General features: G+C 33.4%; 1 protein-coding gene across 5 annotated transcripts in view; it reads left to right on the plus strand.

The window, feature by feature from the left end:
* Window positions 1-23,425, plus strand: part of EPHA7 (EPH receptor A7) — a 173,637-nt gene that overhangs the window by 135,581 nt on the left and 14,631 nt on the right. The window contains exons 6-13 of one of the 5 annotated variants that reach the window (XM_046006222.1): window positions 6,419-6,543; window positions 9,207-9,390; window positions 14,397-14,505; window positions 15,214-15,269; window positions 19,147-19,272; window positions 20,091-20,276; window positions 20,883-20,944; window positions 22,566-22,775. In XM_046006222.1, coding sequence (XP_045862178.1) covers window positions 6,419-6,543; window positions 9,207-9,390; window positions 14,397-14,505; window positions 15,214-15,269; window positions 19,147-19,272; window positions 20,091-20,276; window positions 20,883-20,944; window positions 22,566-22,775 — 1,058 coding nt within the window. Of the gene's footprint in view, window positions 1-6,418; window positions 6,544-9,206; window positions 9,391-14,396; window positions 14,506-15,213; window positions 15,270-17,845; window positions 18,736-19,146; window positions 19,273-20,090; window positions 20,277-20,882; window positions 20,945-22,565; window positions 22,776-23,425 lie in introns of those variants that run through there. The other 4 variants (XM_046006224.1, XM_046006225.1, XM_046006226.1 and 1 more) reach the window with 4 other exon arrangements.

A 23,425-nucleotide genomic window follows, 5' to 3' on the forward strand; every position in this document is an offset into this window, starting at 1 on the left:
TCAGAGAACTTTCAGATCTTATTTTTAGCTCTTATTGAATTTGTCTTTTTAATAAGTTTTTAGATTCATTTAGAAATCCATTCTGATATATCTTATTTATTATATTGTGTATCTTACATTTTGGGTAAAACATCATCTTCCTAATTGGTGTATTAAATAGGTAGCAATGCAAAGTATGTAATTTAATTTTGAAAAAGATCAGTTCATTTTCCACTACTTACAGAATGAGACTTGTATGTTTTAGCCACAGAACATGCTTCTATCCAACAAAAGGAATTTGACAGACCTCTATTCCAAATGGATTGTTCATAATTGCTGCAGACTCAATTGCCCTTAGTTCTTGCACTTCTTCTTTCATATGAAATTTTATATTTATTGCTCATAATATTATTAGTGACCCTGTTTTTTTTACACCCAGGGAGTTGAAGTTTAGTGAAATCACATTAGAATATTCTGAAAGATTTATTTATTTATTTATTTGAGAGAGAGAGAGCACACAATGAGTGGGGGGAGGGATAAAGGAAGAGCATCCTAAAATGGGGACACCCGGCTGAGTGCGGAGCCCCACAGGGGCCCTCAATCTCAGGACCCTAAGATCATGACCTGAGCCAAAATCAAGAGTCGGAAGCTAACCAAATGAGCCACCCAGGTGGCCCACATGTTAGAATTTTTATGTATTCTAACATATTCTAAAAATGGAATTAATATTTTATATGATGCTCCACTGGATCATGTGTGCTTATGGCCTAGTGTTTGTTCTTGAAATAATTTTCTGTATATTTTTACACATTTGTCCTGTAGTTTAAAAATGAAACATCTGTGGGGAAGAGTAAGAAAGTTAAGTTTTGCATTATAAAATGCTAAACTCTTAAGAATACACGTTTGTCATTTCAAAGGATTGTTAAAAAATGAATTCCAGGGGCACCTGGGTAGCTCAGTGGGTTAAGCCTCTGCCTTTGGCTTATGTCATAGTCCCAGGGTCCTGGGATCGAGCCCCATATGGGGCTCTCTGCTCAGTGGGAAGCCTGCTTCTCCCTCTCCCTCTGCCTGCAGCTCGGCTTGCTTGTTCTCTCCCTCTCCCTCTTTCTTTGTCAAATAAATAAATAAAATCTTTAAAAGGAATGATTTCTATACTGGATAGCAAATAAAGCATTAAGTAAAGACTATTATTCTATTAGTGTCAGATTTGCGTTTGACTGTGTTCTAAAAATTTCTTCATTTTCACTTTTTGTATTTACCTAATGGAAATCTAACAACCATCAATATAGATTTAACAACTGGACATGCATGGTAAAAGGTCATTTTATGCTTGTTGACCCATCTTACCTCACTGTATTGTTTAGAAATACAAGTATTGTTTGTTTGTTGCCCACCATTATTTAGAAATTCAGTGTGAACACTTAACTGTTATAAAAATAATAACTAGTATATATAAATCACTTTTTCAAACCAAAATCAAGTTCATGAGCTTTATCTGTGTTCTATTACACACACACGAAAATATTTCTTTTAAATGTATATTGGAGATATTTTCTTTAAGATTTTGCATTTTGAGTCCTAATTAAGATCAAAATTCCTTGATTCCATGCTATTTCAATATTAAGTCTGACAGATCACATTACTAGACTATCTTATCACTAACCTTTTTTCAGAGATTTCATTAAAATTCTTGTAAGTCTATTTTCATTTTGGGTTTTTTTTGCTTTGGTTTGGTTTTTGGTTTTTTGGTTTTTTTTTTTTTAGATTTTATTTATTTATTTGACGGACAGACATCACAAGTAGGTAGAGAGGCAGGAAGAGAGAGAGGGAGGAAGCAGGCTCCCTGCTGAGCAGAGAGCCTGATGCAGGGCTTGATCCCAGGATTCTGGGATCATGACCTGAGCTGAAGGCAGAGGCTTAACCCATTGAGACACCCAGGCACCCCTGTTTTGTTTTGTACCATGTGTATTAGTTTTCTCTTGCTACCATAAAAAAAGAACAAAAACAAAAAACAAAACACCTACCACAAAACTCCTAAAGCAACACTCATTTATTATCTTCTGGTTCTATGGGTCAGAAGTCTGGATGCAGCAGGGTTGGCCTTTACCTGGAGGCTCTGGGGAAGTATGTCCCAAGTTCATTCATGTTGTTGTCAGAATGTGGGGCTTTTGTATTTGTAGAATCATGGCCTCCATTTCCCTTCCTCTGTCAACTGGAGCTAGTCTTAGATCTTAAAATCTACTCCCATATCTTCTCATGTTTCCCATGTGGCCACTCCAGTAATGGCAGGTTGATTTCCTCTCATATTTCAGATCTCCCTGGTTCCTCCTTCTATAACATCTCTTTGACCTTAGCTGGAGAAATTTCTCTGCTCCTAAGGGCTGATGTGTTAGATTGGGCCCACTGGCAAAGATCCAGGATAATATCCTTATTGTAAAGTCTATAACTTTAATTACATCTGCAGTGTTCGTTTTGCCATGTAATGTTCCATATTCACATGTTCCAGGAATTAGAGTATGGACATCTGTATAGGGCTGTTCATCTATTATACAATGTTTTTAAATTGTTTTTTCTTCCACTTCATGCAGGGAATTTTTTTTTCCATACCTGTAGGTAAATTTAATATTTTAGTGGGGAAAAATGGAGACTTATGAATATTCTCCATCTTGTAACTTAAATATATCTGCTATATTTAAATTTTAATTAGAAATTGATTAAGATCAAAAATCTTTACACAAGTGCTTGAAGCTCAAAATCTATAAAATGTTGATTGGTTCACATCTGTACATAAACCCGCCATTCTTACTGATTGTTTTTAATTCAAAGCCCAATAACTAATTATAACTAACTAATAATTGAAGGCCACAGATTTTACCTTTTGACCTGTTATTAGGCCTCTGATTTCCTTTTGCATCAGCTTCATTGATTCTGTTCTTATGCTGTTGAGATTTTCCACTTGAACCACAGAAATCATTTTCTCAATTTTCTAAGATCATCTTTCACGGTCAATTATAGAGACTGCATATATGTCCCCAATAAGTTGTGAGAATCTTCAATGTTTCCTTGGTTGAAATCAATTCTTATGTTTGAATATTGCCAGAAAGTTAGGTAAGAAATGAATCTGTTAATCATTTGTTAGAAACCCTATTAAAATTTTATATTTAAAACCTCGTCTCTATGTGCTATTTGTTTTCCTACATTTTCCAATTTAGGACATTTTTTTTTTTTAAGATTTTGTTTATTTATTTGACAGAGAGAGTGAGAGAGCACAAGCAGGGGGAGCAGTAGAAGGAGAGGGAGAAGCAGGCTCCCAGCCAGGTAGGGAGCCCGATGTGGGGCTTGATCTTAGGACCCTGTGATCGTGACCTGTGCCAACGCAGATGCTTAATCATCTGAGCCACCCATGCATCCCCAGGAAATTTATTATTTTTGGTTATTATTTATTAGCTTCCATCAATTCCAATTACAGTAGATTTTGTTTCACTTTGCTAATTATAAAAAATATAATTTAAATATCATAACACCTAATTGGTTCTTAAGTGTGTATGTAATTTAGTTGTAGACATTTCTTTTCAAAATTGACTTCAGATTGTAGTTAATTGGGTATTTTGGTGTAATAGTGAGTGTATTGGTGAAATTGTTACAATGTGGTTAATTTAGATCGACTGTATTAAGTATAGAAATCATTATGTCTTAAGATTAAAGAACTTCATGGCACTTCAATTTTACTTTTACATAGAAGTTTATCCAAAAATAATGAGTCTGTTAGAATCTAACTCACTTAAAGATTTTTGTTTATAAGGTATATATCCTTATGCCTAAGATATTGAAACTCAGGGGAAAATACTATCAATTCTCCTGTAACAAAATGTTGCATGAAGGACATGAGACAGAAAAAGATATTTCCTATCTTGCATTTTGCCTATTCTCAAGGGCCATGTGCTAGTACTTCTAGCTCTGACCCTCTTAAATGTGTGACTCAATATAGTATCAGCTAGGGACACATTTTTAAAGGGAAATATCCAGAAAATCAGGAGTATAACCATTTATAGATGTGGCTCCTAGTACAAAAGGGAAAAATCACTGTTAATGGTGTGATACGGGTTTCAAAATACCATATATTACAAATGTATTTTTTGACATCTTTTTCCCCCAACCCCCAAATTACCATAATTTTATTGATAAAAGTTCTTTTCCAGGATGAAATAATGAATATAATTTTAGTGTATAATTTGCAGAAATCAAATCTTGTTCTATACTTGGATTTTGCTGCGACATGTCAGAAACTAAATGAGGTACATCTATATCCCACGTCTCCCCCGTACCTTGGAGAATTCAGTGTCTCTTCACCTTACTATTTAGGATAGAGACTAGGCAAGGTCATATAGTTTGCCTTAAACTGAAAATCGCATTAAGCTAAGTGTGTTGTTTAAAAGAGACCTAGACAGCGCCTCCTAACTCTCTACCTGTTTCCAGTAAATGGATTTCCAAATGGCACACATCATATCATAAACCCAGATCAGAGATCAGCAGCTTTACTGAGTAATTCCGTGTATTGTCTACTGCAGTATTCTTAATTGTGCAGCATTCTGTTTCTTACTAAAGTTTAAATATAGATTTTTCTGAATGATTTTAAGTAAATCAGACTATTGGAAATTGCGGCGCCTGGGTGCCTCAGTCGTTAAGCGTCTGCCTGCTGCTCAGGTCATGATCCCAGGGGTGGGGTCCTGGGATAGAGCCCAGCATAGGGCCCCCTGCTCAGCAGGAAACCTGCTTCTCCCTCTCTCACTCCCCCTGCTGTGTTCCTTCTCTTGCTGTATCTCTCTCTCTCAAATAAATAGAATCTTAAAAAAAAAAAAAGGACTACTAGAAATTATTTGCTAAATAGACTCACCTCACAATTCGTTGGGGTTTCTGTTTCCCCAGGCTATGGCTTGAGGATGCAGCCTCTTGAACACCCCAGGAGGCTGAAATATGCTAAGCATGTTCTGGATGGAGAGACAAATCACTTTAGAAACAAATTCTTCGTCGCTGCATAGATTCAGGTTTTAAAAGTCATGGCAAAATAAGATTTCTTATTAGAAATTTGTTTCACTGGAAACATATCAGAAACACATTTAGTCTGTAAACACAGTCTGCTGAGTACTTCAGCTGCATCCCCCTAAAGGGAAAGTTGTTCCACTTAATCTGCCCTAGTTATGCTTCTGTTAGTAATCTGAGAGGAAATATGGGAACCATGCATCTTCCATGTCCTTCCCTCAAAACCGCCAAGCCAGAAAGAAGTGAAAAATGTTTTTCCTAGACATTGATACTAGAAAATATTAAGAAGTAGAAGTAACAAAATAGAGTCAAAGGTACAAACATCAGAAGCTTGCTTAAACAGCTTTCACCCCATCTAATTGCTTTTCTGTCAGCAGGATTATTAACAATTTTGGACATCTGAAAATTAAATTAACAGCCTGAAAATATTTTACAGAATGAGATAGAGCATGATACATGAAACATAATGACCCCACTGAAATTCAGCCAAGCCAGTGCAGCTACTCATTTAGAGAAGACAACTAGTTAATCATCACCGAGCAAATTAGACAGAGCAAATTAGTTTGCTACATTCCACAGTCTTAGCTACCAAAAAGAGTATATGCCACTAATTAGAATGAAAGGACTCTAAGCATATTATTATCTATATAGAAAGAGAGAGCAAAATTGTAGCTTGAATTGCTTCTATCAAAGCTTGAAACCTAGGTTACGTAGACAGAAATTACATGTGCAAGAGCCTAGCTGTGTGTGTGTGTGTGTGTGTGTGTGTGTGTGTGTGTGTGTGTGTTCTCAAAGAATTCCAATTAACCTTGGGAAAAAGTTTTACACTTCATTAGGTCAAGATGCGAGAGAACGCTAAAGCAGCCACTGCTTATGTGTGTGCGAACACACATACACACACACACACACAGTTAAAACACAAAACATTTTTAAAAAGCATGGTCCCTTTAATTGAAGACTAAAGTAGCCATTCCATATATTTTATTCTTACACAGTCTTAAACTATTTTTTTTCTTTTAAAAAGTGTATCGCCACCGCATGTGAAGTAAATATTTGGACTTAGTTTATCACTGGAGATTAATCTGAAATCATATTTTGTAGCCTTAATTAGCATTCATTTGCTTAATTGTCATTCTCAGCCCCATCATTTCCATTTTTCACTAACTTGAACAATGCTATCTTCTGCTGTTTGCACTTTAATTTAAATTTCTATTAAGGTTTATGAACAGTAATAAGGTCCTGTTTGAATATTCATTAGCTTCTGAATTGTGAGCTATGAAAAGGTGCTTTCTTTTACCTTAATGAAACTGGCACAGCATGGAACTGATCAGTTGTGACATTTGATTTGAGGCATCCAGTGAATTTTCTCATTGTTTATTGACATGTCTTGTCCAAACAGCTCCCTCGCAAGTGAGCGGAGTGATGAAGGAGAGGGTGCTGCAGCGGAGTGTCGAGCTTTCCTGGCAAGAACCAGAGCATCCCAATGGAGTCATCACCGAATATGAAATCAAGTATTACGAGAAAGTAAGTGCTAAGAACAGCTGAAATGTGCAGCCGAGGTGTCTCATGTCATCCTCCTGCACTGTAGACTAAACTTGGTCATTATGCCAGCTATTTGGAGCTATTTTGAAATTCATAGTTAATTTTAGCCCTTTTTAATAACCATCTCAGGTTCATCATTATAATTATGATTTCTGTGTATTAAGTTTCTGGGTTATACAAAGGAGACTATTCCATTAGTGGGTATATTTGTTCAATTTTTGATATAATAATGAGATGTAGGATTTTTTGGTACTGTAGGGCCACACAGCTCAACGCGTTTTTTGAAGAATGATTCTTTTAGGATCTCTGCTTGGACCCTTAATGATTTCTTTTATTTATGTGGTTTCATTAATAATGATGGTGGCCTCAAGTAATTTAGTAATTTGAACAAATAAAAACATTTTCAGTGATAAATAGTGTAGTTCCTCCAAATTTCAGAATCAGACGATGATGTACTGCTGCTTTAAATTCCTCCTGAAATTTGTTCTACATATGGCATAATAATCATACCTAGCACTTCTTCACACTTCTTTCTCCATGAAAAATAGGATGGCTAAAACCCAAATGCTGCCCTTTAATCTTCATAATGGCTGAGTTTTAGTAAATAGTGACATAATTGAGTGTATGAGTGCATTTACTTCTGACCTATCTGGAGGAGGGTGGGCACCCTGTTCACAAATTATTATATAGGCTCCACTTCACAGAAAGACTTGATTCAAGGTTTGAAACACAGAAATGATTCATATTACTAATATGAATATTGGTAATTGATATTAATGTTATTATTAATATAAGTGTTACTTATTGACTTCAATATGTTAGCTAAAGTGCTATAATATACGTAGTCATTTTAACCATTTAGACAGAATTTCAAAATAGGACCCAAGCTTTGGAAAATCTTGGGGGTAGAATTTACTTGGCTGAACAATTTAAATATATACAGTGCATTGGCAATCAATACATTTTTCCCTTTGAAGAAAAAACAGTTTAAGATTAGTTTCAATGTTCAGATTAAAATTATAATATTTTTACTTACTATTTTCACACTAATTCATGACTTCCATGGCCAAAGTTACATTTTTAAATACCTTATTTGTGTACCAGGAAATACAGTTCTTGCCCTGTCAAATGGGTTTCTGAGGAATCTTTGTTTTTACTATTGGTTTTGTTATGTCTGTTTTCCAGTGAGCTCTAAGAGTTTATAGTTGGTCCCTTCTGAAATTTCATCAGATTTTAAAAACAATGAAATACATTTTAAAAATGTGTTAGGAAGAAAATTTAAAAAAAAAAAATGTGTTAGGTAGTAAATGACAGTAAAGTTTCTCACAGTGCAAGAAAATATTTTGCACATCCTTAGTCTGGAATAAATTTTTTCAAATAGTTTCTTTTCTATTTTGCATGACAAAACAGAATGTATCTACATTTGCTGAACTTACAAAGTTGGCAATTATTAGAACAGAATAATATATTGCATTCTAACATATGAAAGCATGTGGTCTCTATATATCATTATGTCATCTAATATCAGTTATGCTTAGTTCTTTTATTTGAGATAAAATATATATTTATAATACCAACAATCATTTTTATGAATGATTATAATTAAGACAATCAAAAATCAGCTTCACTAAATACAGTTAAAGCATAGATTTATTCAGACTTTTGCAAATAGCATGAAAGCAAATCAAAAAACCCAACTGACATTTTCAGGTTTCAATAAATAGTTTTTTGTCAGACATAGTTGAGCACCATTATTTATTATAGAACAAATAAAAAACTGTCTAAAATTGTATATTTTGATATGTAGTTTTTATAGCTTTTTAAATAAAAAGCCATTAGAGTCATTTCAATTAAGCTTTAAATTTTTATTCATTTGGATATTGTTATGATGGAGTTTTTTATATTCTTGGATTTTAATAATTATTTCATTCTTAGTCTTATCATATATGATAAGCACATTTTTAAACTCTGCAGGCCTCAGTTTTCATGAAAAATAAGGAAAATTGAACTAAGTGATGTTTAAAATATTGCCAAACCATCAATTATACAGTGCTTTAACTTTTATATTGATAGTTTTAATTTAAAATATTCCATTAAATACTGTTTTGTAAAAGTGGTTCTATTCTGTGAGAAATGTAGCTTTCAATGAAAGCAATTGATATGTCAGTATGGTGGTGGTATTAGCTAAATTTCTTGATTTAATACCTTTCCTCATTTTTCGCATATGGCCTTTTGGTTGCTGAATAACATTCAGAAAAAGTATTAAAAGACTACATTATGAAGGGAAGACCTCTATTAAACCATAGATTTTACAAGCATACCCAGGTTTTGGTTAACAGGATATTTGATTATATTTATGGCTAAATAGTTCTTGCCACTGTGCCCTCTACCAACAAAGCAAAAGCTCAAAACATATAAATGGTTTAACAAAATTATTTCTCTTTGAAATTTATAGAACAAAGGCATGTGTTCACATTTCCATTTTATATTATCTTAGAAACAACTCAATGTTATAATATTCCACAGGGTACAATGTAGCCCTTTATAAAAAACAATGCAGCAAATTGAAATAAATTGCAAGAATTGGCTGTCAGATTGCCTGGTTGCAATTACAATTAAATATTCCCTGAATATATTGTTTCTAGGATCAAAGGGAACGGACCTATTCGACAGTAAAAACCAAGTCCACTTCAGCTTCCATTAATAACCTGAAGCCAGGAACAGTGTATGTTTTCCAGATTCGGGCTTTTACTGCTGCTGGGTATGGAAATTACAGTCCCAGACTTGATGTTGCTACACTAGAGGAAGCTACAGGTAAAATGTTTGAAGGTAATTACCACCTCTGCTTTGGATTCTTATTCTCTATAACTGTCACATTTTTTTCCAATATTGAGGGCGATGATTTGGTTCAAGATTATTTTTATATTTAAAGGTGAATATATATGCATAAATATATACTTTGTAAATGTTATACAGAATAACAATTTAAAATTTGCTGTTTTGTTTCTCAATGTTAAAATCTCATAATTTATATGTCTTTTTAATACACACTGGGGGTTTTTGGAAAAGATGAAGTCAGAAACAGAAACTGGACTTGTTCAATTGTATATTGAAACAGGCTGTTTTTATAGAATCCAAAACAATATTATTCTGGTTGTGTCCATCAAAGGTGGAAACCCCAAAATGAAGCCAGGATATACACAGGATGGGGCAGGGAAAGATGATCTATAAAAATCTGTGTTAATTTAAGTCTCTTGATTTTTTAGCAATGATTTCCAAAATTGCAGTTCAGAGAGAAGATCTTAAAAGTTATATTTATTTTTATCACCCCTTTTCTTCTTTTATAAAATATTTCAAGCATGCCAGAGAATATATTTAAAGTATACATGAAATATTAAGAACAATAGTTAAATGAATATCTCTGTATCAACCACTCAGCCTAAAAATTGAACAACATGGGGTGACTGGGTAGCTCAGTCAGTTAAGCCTCTGCCTTCGGCTCAGGTCATGATTCCAGGGTTCTGGGATTGAGCCCTGCATCAGGCTCCCTGCTCAGTGGGGAGCCCACTTCTTCCTCTCCCTCTGCCTGCAACACTGCCTACTTGTGCTCTCTCTCCATCTCTCTGTCAAAAAATAAATAAAATCTTTTAATTAATTAATTAATTAATTAATTAAACATCACCAGTATCTTGAATCCCCTTTATCATTTTGTTCTGTAGTTCCACAGAACATAACAAAAATGCATGTGTCTGTAGGGTACCACAAATAAGCAGATGTATGTGGGAATGCGTGTCCCAGTTTACTGTCAGAGTGTAAGTTCAGAACAGCGTGAGTGCCATGCTGGTTTTTCTTCCATTATCTGAGGAATCAGGGTGCATTTCTGTATTTTGGAGTTCTTGATTTCTACTGATATTACCACTAGGCACAAGGTTTACCCAGCTGTTACCTCGTCATCTTGCCAGTATAGTCCTCCCACAAAATTCTAAACAGATGAATTAAAAAATATATTATGTGGTTTTCTTTTCTCAATTTTTAATTAAAATTTGTAAGTAAATTAAATCAGTACAATTTTTACCAGTTATTTTGACTTCAGAAAAATATTTTTATAGGTCTTTTAAAAGAAAAATTGACAAATACTCTTTGATCAGCAAATGCTTGTTAGGTTTGCTGTGTTTTTAAATTAAGCAGTAACTCTCAGAACCTCAAATATATTCAGTGGCCACAAAACATTAAAGTGTTTTACATTAAGATATCAACATTTGAAGATTTCCGTGGTCTTGTATCAGATATGTTCTAGTAGTTTTCAATTTAGGCTGATCTCATGATATTACTTTGTGATTTCTCATATAATAAAACACCCTAAGGGATGTGTTATCATATTCTAATGAATAGCTTAAACTTGTTAGACACATTAGTTATCTCACATTACCTAATCATTCCTTATCAGTTAAACCTCTAAGTTTGAAAACTTTAAAAATGAATTTGTGCATTGTGCTGACTTTGTATTGAGAACATTGGGCCAAACTATTTTTTATTGATTCCTGAGATCCATAGATGTTATTTTCATTATTTAAAAAATTAAGCAACTATTATTCGAAGAGAATAAGATGCAGTAGTAAACCCAAATGGTCACATGAAATGATGTTAAAACTAGATTTTTGTATTAAAAAGAATTTTTGGTTTTTATCATCTGAATATTTTCTCCCACTGGAATGTAAAGTTGATGAAGGAACAATCCATTTATCTTTTCCTTGCTGTTGTCATGCCAGTTCCTACTATCAGTGCTTGACACAGAAGGCACTCAATAAATAAGCAAGGAATGAAGACCTCACAGTCATCAACATAGAACAGATTACCACTATCAATCAGTGCCAGGAGACATATTCTGATTTCACATCTCAGTTCTTCCATGTCTAGTTGTGAGACTTTGCATGAGCTCATGTTCCTTAATTGCTAGCATAGCAGTATCTAAGTCAATGGTATTCTAAATATTACCTAAGTTAATGTACATGGAGTACACACAGAAAGTCTCCAGTCAGCTTTTATTTATTATTTAGCATAGCCATCCCAAGCTTTTGTTCTATTAAAAAATGCTGAGATTTTGATTATTTGGATTATATCTATCAATATTCACTATTAGAAATTAAAACTAAAAAAAAAAAAAACTAAAACACATTTCATTGGCCATCAGAGTAATGGTGTTTTCCCATGTCATGTAACTTCTAGAAAACTCAGCTGTGCACCTGTGAGCATATGAGAGTGAAAAAGGCAAATAAAATCACATCATATTAAATAGTTTTGACCCTGCAGATAACCTGGAAAGCTCTTGAGGGACCCTTGGTTTTCCAGTCCACCCTTTGAGAACCGCTGGCCTAGCACAAGGTACTGCGCTAAGAATTAGGGATGTGGAGAGACACATGACACAATTATGCTAGAGACTTGTACACAAATTCTGTCGTGCAATTAAGCATTGGAGTGCATGACCCAATGCTATCAGAGTGTTAGGAAACAATGATTCACTGCTCTTGGAAGAAGGGAAAAAGTGAACATGCCACCAAAGAGAGGTCCCCTAAGCAGTGTTTGAAAAGGGAAATTAAACAGATTAGTCAGTCCATTGCACATGTATCCTAAAATCCCCATCTCTTCAGAATCAATACTACTGTTTTTACAATTTTGAAACCATGATGTGATGATTATGGCACTTACAAATTACTTTTAAAATTCATTACCCATGAAAGAGATGAAAATATTAACTATAAATTTGACTGTGGAAAGGTTAAAGTGTGACCCTGAGTCATATAAAAATGTATAAATATTCACAAATTCTAATCATCATTCACCTGAATTCAGTTTTTCATTGGAGTTCTATTTTTGAGGCTAAGGCAGAACTGAGCCTAAGACAAGCAAAGAATTAGACCCATGGGACGCATCGATTGAATGGAAACAATTTCTACACATATGTGTATAATTTTTCCTCCCTCAGGAAAAAAACTACTCTGTTCTTTTTTCTCTCTCTCTCGATATCTAATATATCTAGATACACACACACACACACGCACACACACACAGAAATATATATATATATATATATAGAAAGAGATTTATGTGTATATATACACACATGAAGACAGATAAAAATTTAAAATAATCAAACTAAACAAAAAAATATATATATATATTTATATTTGAAATCTTTTTTGTTGTTGAATAATAATAGGCTGTAATTCAGAAATTGAAGCCTAAAAGTTTCCTTTTTCCCAGCCTCCCTCCCTTGAATAATTCCCTCAGGGAGCAAATCAGTTAAGCACAAAAGATGTTTACCAACAGATTTCAAAAGCACAAAACTAGTTTCAGGGACCAGCACTCTAGCATTTTATCCCATTTGGTTTAAAGTTTCAGGTTAGCAAAGACTTTGAAAGCTACTTTAACAATTACCCATTAAAACTTTGAGACAGACAATTATCTGAAGACTAGTTATCTGGAGACAGATAAAAATTTAAAATAATCAAACTAAACAAACAAACAAAAAAACCCAAATATATTTGAAATATTTTTTGTTGTTGAATAATAATAGGATGTAATTCAGAAATTGAAGCCTAAAAGTTTCCTTTTTCCCAGCCTCCCTCTCTTGTATAATTCCCTCAGGGAGCAAATCAGCAGAGGTTGAATTAGGGAGAGTGTGTATGCCTTTGTTCAGAAACTGTCTATTACACAGGCGCTACTTCACAGTTTTTTGATAAAAGATCTATCTATAGTTAGCTTAGCATAGGTATACACAATTAAGAACTGTGTGTCAAGAGGAGAACATAGATAAATAGAGAAGGGCCAATCAGAAAAACTTTATGCAAGACATACTCTGCCTACGTCTAATTTACTGCCCTGGAGACCCAGTCCCTTGCCACCACCAAGAAGGAGTAGTATTTTCCATCCTGCCTTATATTAAAGATTACAGCTGTTGACTGTTTCAGCAATAAGCAAACTATATTAGTTTGACATTATATATTAAATGATATTTATAACTGGATCCTTTGTTGGAATACATCTTCTCATTGTTTTTATACTCCTTTGATTGTTGTATGAAGTCTGTACTGACATAGAAAATATAATACTCTGGGGAAAATATGACAATTATGAATTATCATATACGTAGAACTTCACTAATTTGGAAAAATGGAAGTGAGAAGGCCATGTGACTTGATGAGGAATCGGAATCAGGGCCTGCTTTAAAGAACACATAAACACACGCTGCTCCCAAGGAGACTCTCAGAAAGGTCCAGCTGGGCTTACTCTCATCTTTTTCCTGAATAATGTTACATTATAAAATCAGGATGATTTACTATAATTCCATGATGATTTTTATTTTATATTATTAATATGAGAGACCACTTAAGAGGCTTTGAAAAATGCAGAGTGTATGTTTTGTTTCCTTTTTCATATATCAGAAAAAGAGACACAAAGATCTCATACCTTGCTGGGGGAGGAATGGAGATTTAATAATGATTATAGATCAAAGACTTCTTTCTGTTGATTCATAACTAAGTTTTCAGCAACTAAGCAGGAGATAGCCATTCAATAAGGCATTTTGTAGGCGTTTTTTATAGCTGAGTAATATAAAATAGATCAAAGTATTATCCTTACCACACCCTTAAAATACAAAAAAAAAAACACACAAAACAGCATTTATTTAAGTTTATATTATTACAACATAATGCATTTATTTAAAATTAGAGGTGAATTAAAAGGCATAAATGTCTCTTATTCATAAGATTTTGCTTACCCTCTCAAGTTCTTACATGGTGTTGAGTATTTCTGAGCCTATTTTCCTCTCTTTCCAGCGACAGCCGTCTCCAGTGAACAGAATCCTGTTATTATAATTGCCGTAGTCGCAGTGGCAGGGACCATCATTTTGGTGTTCATGGTCTTTGGCTTCATCATTGGAAGAAGGTAGAACACAAATTTGTTCTAATCTTTAACACAAAATGTATTGACTTTTAAGAATTATGTCAGCCTATTCCTATTTAGTGTATAAACTCAAATATATATGAAATACTAGAACTTCGTAAGCAAGTAACTTTGTAGGTAAGTAAGGAAGTAACTTTGTATTAGAACTTTGAAAGTAAAGTAAATTTGAAATATGAAATATTAAAGGTCAATAAATTCCCTTCTCCCAAGGTCAAATACATGTGCTTAATCATTCATTGCCTTTAGTTTGAGAGCAATTGTAATTTTTATTGGGTGTGTTTTTATTGGTTACTTTTAGTTAGGTTTTCACCATAGATATAGGAGATAGCTGAGGAAAGATGTACACATTTAGTTCCTGGGTTAGTGGAGACCATTTAAAATCTTTTGTTATCGCTGTTGTTTTTCAGAAAAAAGTATAAGCAAATATTCACTCATTGATAAATTTAAATTTATAAAGTATGTTCTTTCTACACTATCTCACACAAATACTTCATATTTTGTACTTCTTTTAATCATATGAGTTACTATATTATTATCAATGAGTCCATAACTATGGACAGATTTTTTTTTTGTATTTTGTTTATTGCTCTAACTAGCATGTTGTCTAAGAACTAAAGCAGTTGTACAGAAATTTAAATATATAAAATAAGATTATTGACTGAGATCATCACAAATCTAATTTTTTTCTAGGCACTGTGGTTATAGCAAAGCTGACCAAGAAGGGGATGAAGAGCTTTACTTTCATTGTAAGTGTTTGGTTTTTCTTTATTATTATGTACCCCAATTAATACAGACACCTGGTTGTTAGCATTGGCATGAAAAAATTCCTAATGTCTCATGCTTGCAAGTACGTAATGAGCTCAAAATGTTGCTTTAAAGCATTTGAACAGGATATTTAGAATGAAAATCATATGATGTGAATTTTAAAAACATGGAATAGCTTGAGAAATATAATCTCTCACAAGAAATTTTAATATTACTGCAGGATATTTAGCTGCTTTTACGTCACGATTTTTCGTTTTGCAAATTTTGCCCAAGTGTTTCATACCATTCTAACAAAAATCCATTACAAGTTGCATGGCCTGTATTCTAGCTAAGGAATTGATTTAAGTAGAAGGGCAGAACCTTGTTTTCCCACTCAATGAGTGATGCTACCATGAAAGACCAAGCTATGGAGCCTCTTTTTCTTCAGCTACTATACATTGTCTGTCATGTAGATATTTCCCTTAATATCAACTCCATAATAATAGGATTCAATCCTCCACTGTTTTTCTGGGGCCTTGGGTTACCTGATTTTTAAAAGTTGGTTTTAGAAATCAGATTCAGAAGAGATCATTGGAAACCAAAGAAAGTTGATGCCCCTCTGCATTAATCTTATTCCTGTTGCAATGTGAATGGGAAAAATTAGAGCTATGCAAATAAATATTATTACTTCACGTAGCCAAAGTAAAGATCTCATGATCATATAATTTGAGTTCGGGCACTTAATCATGTTCTTATCCAAACCCACTCTTTTATTGTTAATACTTGAAAATATTAAAAGACAATTGTATTTGTTATTTTTCTTGGTAGCATAATATTTACTAAAATTTCTCATGGATAGATGAATTTCCTAACTGGCCTAAGAATTATATCAATCATTGTGTTATTTATCAAATTACTTTGTCAGTATCTAAGAAGATATTGTCATATACCCATCCTAAAGTCACAAAAATGTATAAACATCAATCAAGAAAATGTGTGGTTTAAAGTCATAAATTATGAGCATTGTTATTACCGTTACTATTATTATCAATGATAAGTTTGCCATAAGCAGTTTATAGAGATACACAGGAAAAATGGAGGTTACATTTTTTTGTCTTTCCCAACATGAGAGAATATCTGTAACACTTCCCCAATGGGAAAAACTAAATCAAAACTCGAACGCCTAAACTTTTATATCTAGTTTAATATGTATCTAGAAGAGTAACTTATTATTCCTAAAATGCCCAATTCTACCCATTTTGTGAATAATTTGATAACAGAATCATTTAATTTTACCTTCATCAGTATGTCACTTTTCTTTCCTTTACTGAATATATCTGACACATCCCCAAATTATCAAATACATTGTAGCTTATTTGCTTTTAGCTTTCAAGTTAATGCAGAAGGTAAATTGAAACATGGCTTATCTAAAACATGTTGTATAGCCTTATGCTAAATTGTCATCACTCAATTTTAATATTTTGATGCCATTTGCTTTTTTTACATTTGACATCAAGTTTGTAATCAGACAAAAATAGAGCTGCATGTCTTCCTTGCTGACATAGACGAGATAAATGATATATAAAAACAGTTTTCATCTCCAGAACAAAATGTCAATGGTGGTTTTAAGATATTTAACACTCATGAGAAATGGAAATGAGATATTAAAACAAAAAAGATCATACACTTAAATTGAGAGAAACAACAAACCAACCTATTCAGAAATTATGTTAATGTTTTTCTTATTTTAAAACATCCATTTTTAAATGAATAATGAAAGACTAAAGTGCACTTAACAATATCCTATCCTGGTAAACACTTGATATTTTCGAATCACCTTTTTTATAGGATAACTTTTTTTGTCATTTGATGAGTACCAGGCATTTTATTTGATTTTATAGCTGTATGTAAAATACGTAAAGTACAAAGCTATGGTCACCAGCTATTTACAAGTTGGTGTCCTTTTATTTCGTTAGTATACAGACAATTTTCTTAGGTGCTAAGATACCAGATTGAATTTTTACAGAAACATGAAAGCAACCATTTAACTAGCTTTTAGAGCACCGAATTTAATAGAATGTCCAGTCATTTGTATCAGGCGCCCTCAACTCTCCATGGCCCCAAGTGCTACATTTAAAGACATAAACACAATGGAGAAGTTTAGTGAAGCAATTCCAATTTACATTTTGTTTCCTCCTACCATTTCTTCTAACAATGTCTTTGAATCTAAGCTGGGCAGTATTTCATGTTTTTATGCCAAAATTGCTCTGGCCTGTCAAAATGTTTTATGACAGCTTGAATAAAGAACCATCAGAGAACCATTTGAGATGCAGAAGGTTACCTCCAATCTAGCTCCCTTATCACAAAACAAAACCAAAAAAACAATGAAAGAAAGAAAGAGAATAAAAAGGGAGAAGATGGCTCATTCTCCATCTGCCTGCCAATCTAGGAGGTTAACCTATTGTTTTCTTCCCTTCTCTCTTTTTCTCTTCCCCCCCCCTTCCCTGTACTCCTTCTTCTCTCTTTTCTCTTTCTATACCCTCTCTCTTTTCTTCTTGTGTTTTTTGTTCATGTTCAGCTTTAGTAACAAATGAGCATCTGTCAGTTTTATAAACTGCAACAATAATTGTTTAAGACAATCAATTTTGGATAAACAATCAACTACAGCAGAATAAATCAAGATTTTTAAAACCCATTTTCTTTAGACATTCTGCTTCTTTTTGTTTGTTATGTGTTTATTTTTAAAATATAATTTTAATTTAATGTGATGACATAAGCACAGTTAGGCTGCAGTGTAATACATAAATATATTGTTCTCAAAATAGTAAGATTTAATGAAGAGATTGTTCAGTGGCTTTGTTAAAAACAATAAAGTTTTTTTGAGGATATAGTGTAATTCTTTTTATTGCATTAATATAACCAAATATATGCCTATCTATCTTATCTTTGTCTTTAACCAAATGATTAGATTTGGAATACATTATTGTAATTGAATTTCATTTAAAGTTGACTTAGCATTATCTGTTACCTGCATGCTTCTGGGTGCATTTTAAGAAGATTTTAACTTTTAAGATGATTCTATGTTGTTTGAATTTTGACTACCTTTCTGAGGCATATTGGCTACCTCCTTCCAGAGCCTTATAACTGAAAGTTCATATAAACCATTCCTCTTTCAAATTGCTGTCATACATGGTTAGCAGATCCCAGGAATATTGTAAATTTTCTAACTTTACTCTGCATTTTGTACATCTGGCCTCTACTGCCCTTCAAGGTGAAAATGAAACTGTGTCTTTAGTAGATTTCTCTCTGATTCTGTGATAGCGGTCCCTCATATCTTGTACTAATTTTATGTATATGTCAACAGTGGCTGGTCTTTAAGAAAATAAATCAAAAGAATAAGTAAGATGTCTAAATGTTTTTAATATTGCTGTCAGTGTAGTAGGCTACCTGTAAATGAAATGTCTTCTTTTCCCAGTGTATTAATTTGATTGATTGACTGACTGATAGATTTACAAATGTGTTTCCAAGTCCATTACAAACCTCAATATGGCTTGAACTATGCCATGATAGCAGTGAATTTAATTAAACCTCCAGTCTGATAAGAGTCATGTCAGAGAATATTGGTGATGTCTTTTGTTGATTTACTGGAAAAGCAATTCAGTTAGTAACCTATGAGCTGGATCCTATGTTACCTATAGAAGCTTGCAGATAATACCTATACGCCAACAGACTGAAGTAGTCTGTAAAAACTGCTGTGACTCAGGTGATGTGGAAGCAAGTTCACTGTTCCAAGGAGCACTCTGCATAATGAAATTCCTGGGCTGGCTGCACAATAAGTGCTTTGCTTCATCACAGTCATGCTTTCTTACATCATTACAGTTAAATTTCCAGGCACCAAAACCTACATTGACCCTGAAACCTATGAGGACCCAAATAGAGCTGTCCATCAATTCGCCAAGGAGCTAGATGCCTCCTGTATTAAAATTGAGCGTGTGATTGGTGCAGGTAAGGCTGTTGTAGCTTCCTTGTTCAGCTGTTCCATTTAGCCAGGATCGAAAGTCATATATCATAATGACAGGCAAATAATTATACCTCAAGTATAGAACTTTTGCATTTACCTGAACTGTTGGAAGCAATGAGGCTGTACTCGTTTATGAGAGCTCAAGAAAAAAAAAAAAAGGTGAAAAAGAAGCCCGTGCCACAGAGAATCTCTATCTTTTATCTTCTGTTGGATTTTTAAGATAGTGTTCTATTGGAAGCTACTGCATAATAGTTCTGGCCTGTTGTTTAGGGAATGCCTTAATATATATATTTTTTTAATTAGAATATTCCTGAATTTTGCTGGAATATACATTCCTCTTACTTGATCAACTGTCTTTTTGCCGGGCTTTCATTTTTATCTCTCTTTTCATGTATTTGTAGGTATCAGTTAGCTGTTTAATTCCATGCAGAAAATTAATTTGTATAAATTATTTAAAAGGACTATTATTTCCTACATATACAACATATTTTCAGAGTAATTATATGTGTTGGATCCAACTCCCTTAAATTTAGCAGTCATGGTACATATGAATTCCAGACTTTTAAATCTTTAAAAAATATTTGCTTTTCAAAGCAAAAGAAATAGCAATGTTCAGAATTTGCAAATGTGCCCTTATGCTTTAATCATCAGTGTACATTAAGTTTGCATTGATCCGGTTAAAAAAACAGTTTGTATAACAGAGAGTTTAGGAAGCTTAAAAGTGTTTTTAGAATTATGCATTTACTTTGCAAGAAGAAATGTTTTTGAGATTAAAATACACTTGCCTGTTCTATTACTTCAGGAGAATTTGGAGAAGTCTGCAGTGGTCGTTTGAAACTTCCAGGGAAAAGAGATGTTGCAGTAGCCATAAAAACCCTCAAAGTTGGTTACACAGAAAAACAAAGGAGAGACTTTTTATGTGAAGCAAGCATCATGGGGCAGTTTGACCACCCAAATGTTGTCCATTTGGAAGGGGTGGTTACAAGAGGTAGATATTGATATCTTTCATTTATCACCCTGACTGTCAGAAAAAAAAAGTGTTATTTTGTATCTAATCAAAAAAGCAAGTCAGGAATATATTGCATATTCTAAATGAATGTTTTTTTCTTGGTATATTATGGACTAACTTCTTCTTTTATGTGACTACCTCTGAAAAATTTCAGGATTAAATGAAGGCAGAATGAGAATTAAAGAATAAATCTGATAGAGTGACTGATATTTTCATTCAGCTTCAGTAGCCATAAAAGTGATACGTTTTAGTGTTTACATTTTATATCAAGTGTCATTTTTTCTGAGTTTTGTTCAGAGAGCAGAAGTCAGAAGAACACACTGACTTTGTTGTTTAATTGTGAATCATAACCGTCTTCCAAACAGACTTCCAGACTCTGAGTTTAGCAGCAGCACTGGGGACGTTAGAAACACTCACAGCTCACCCATTCAGCCTTTCAGAAGAGCACCACATTTTTTATCAAGGGTGAGAATGGGAATAAGCCTGAAGTTTAGGTTATGGTTCCTGAAGCAATGCTTTTTTTTTTTTTTTTCCTTATATATATGTGTGTATATATATGTGTGTGCATTTTTTTTTTAATTTTAGGGAAACCAGTCATGATAGTAATAGAATTCATGGAAAATGGAGCCCTTGATGCATTTCTCAGGGTAAGTATGAAAATTATCCTCTCATTCTAAATATACTATACATACTACCACTATAATAATGTGATTTTTTACAGTATAAAAAATAAACATTATAAAATTTAACAGATCAAAAAATTGCTTTTAAAAAAAGCAGATTAGATTAAAAATCAGAGTCCTAGTCTGGTTTGAACTACAATCTTTTTGAGCCAGGAATTGCTACATTGTGATTTAAACAATAGTAGTTATTAACATATTCCCTCAAGTACAGAGGAGAGGATACCTACCAGAAGCCTTTTAATTTGAATACATGTTGTAGTGTAACATTTTACTTTTTCAGTAGGAAGAGACAATACAGAGAAGACTAAAAAGTGAGATGAGCATTCATTATTAGCATGATGATCCCAATTCTGCTGTGTGGAACCATTTCTATCATATTGCTATATGAACACTGAATGTAAAAGTAGAATTACTAACATTTTGAAAATTAATAATATGTGATTATTTTTGTAATAAATTCTAAATATATAAACATACACATTTTTGCTTTGAGACTTTTCACCTAAGAATAAACACATGTTAACATTTTTCTAAATGGCAAGGAGAAAATAGTCTAAAGAATAAGAGAACATGCAGTTTTATCATACATAATCTGGAATGATACATTCACCTTATTGTAAACAATCAGAAGATTTAGAGAAATTTTTATTTCTGCATCATTATGATATGCATAACTATCACTTCTTTGGAATAAAGCACCACCTAGCAAGTTTATCAACTCACACCAATATCCTCGTGCAACATATTTACAATTCAGCTGGAGAAATCTGTGAATTAAAAATGGCTTGGAGGGGTGCCTGCGTGGCTCAGTTGGTTAAGTGTCTGACTTGGGCTGGTTCTGGGGTCCAGCCCCATAGAGGGCTCTCTGCTCAGCAGGGAGCCTGCTTCTCCCTCTCTCTCTGCTTCCCTCTCTCTTTGTCAAGTAAATAAATAAAATCTTAAAATAATGGCTTAGATGGTGGCCAGTCTGGTTGCAGTAGAGCTCTCATATCCATTTGCTAGTGCATCTGTTTTAGAGAATCTTTGTTCCAAGTAATGTTCCCACCAACAATAAAATAAGGAAAACTATAGAATGAAAACAAAGTCAGCCAGGATAACCCTTTTCTACTTCTTAGTCTGTCTTCATCTTTAATCAAAAACTTTCTCCTTTCCCTTTTTTATTATTTGGAGAAAAAAATATCTCAATATATGTGTCTTCATCGCTTTATGTATTTCTAGATTATGTGCATAATGTTTAGCAGATAACAAAAAATAATTACTTGTTAGGGATAATATTTTCAGATATTCCATTCCCTAACTTTGACTCAAAAATCAGTGTATACTTTTGGATCTGCACAACCTGAAACTATTTTTAATCAGTAAGAATAACTAAATGATTATTAAATCACTAAACAATTACCAAAACTTTTTTGTATTATCTGAAGGTCAGTTGAATCAACAACCATTTTATTTTTCACAGATGTCTGTATTATGTAGAAAATTGGTTAATAATTCCTATTATACTGTGGTAAATGACTAGTGTGCAGTTTTCACAACAATTGTCTCCCTTTGAAAGTAAAGGACTTTTATTCTTGTCTTCCTGTAGAAACACGATGGGCAATTTACCGTCATTCAGTTAGTAGGAATGCTGAGAGGAATTGCTGCTGGAATGAGATATTTGGCCGATATGGGATATGTTCACAGAGACCTGGCAGCTCGCAATATTCTTGTCAACAGCAATCTTGTTTGTAAAGTGTCTGATTTCGGCTTGTCCCGGGTTATAGAGGACGATCCAGAAGCTGTCTATACAACAACTGTAAGAAAAAGTCTCTTTCTGCACTTCTTTGTCTTCCTAAGATTTTCCGACTAAGAAAGCAGGACTTAATATGAAACTCAACAGTAGAAAAGAGGCAAATTGATCTCAGATTTTTGTTGTTGCTGTTTTCTCCTTTTAGAAGAATCACTGCTGCTTTTCCACTCTACATGTAGACTAAGAGAAGTAAGATCAGAATGGCAACATGCTTGTCTTATAATCAGGGTGTTCATATACATAATATACAGTTTTATACTATAACATCTAGTTGCTAGCTCTTATAATTGTAGCAGAGAAATATAATCATATTTGAAATAAAGATTTTAAAAGAATATTAAATACGCTACTAATTCTTACAACGTTCGTGAGATCAGGAAAAAAAGAAAAGAAATGAGGATTTAGTTAAATTCCTTATATTTCATTCCATTTTCGTAGTTATGTTGCCTAATTTGTCATTGTCCTTTGACTAGACTCTTGCCCTAAGACAGCCTAAGGGCCCATTAAATTGAGTTGCCTTAAAAATGAAAACTTGTAATGACATTTTAAAAACAGATTAGTACGTTTAAATACACTTAGAGAGATTCAAGATGGATAGATGGGATGTTGCTGAATTGCTAACCAAATATACAAGTGTTTAACTGCAGCTTTATAGT

Source organism: Meles meles, chromosome 5 (genome assembly GCF_922984935.1).
Source record: "Meles meles chromosome 5, mMelMel3.1 paternal haplotype, whole genome shotgun sequence".
Classification (NCBI taxonomy): Eukaryota; Metazoa; Chordata; class Mammalia; order Carnivora; family Mustelidae; genus Meles; species Meles meles.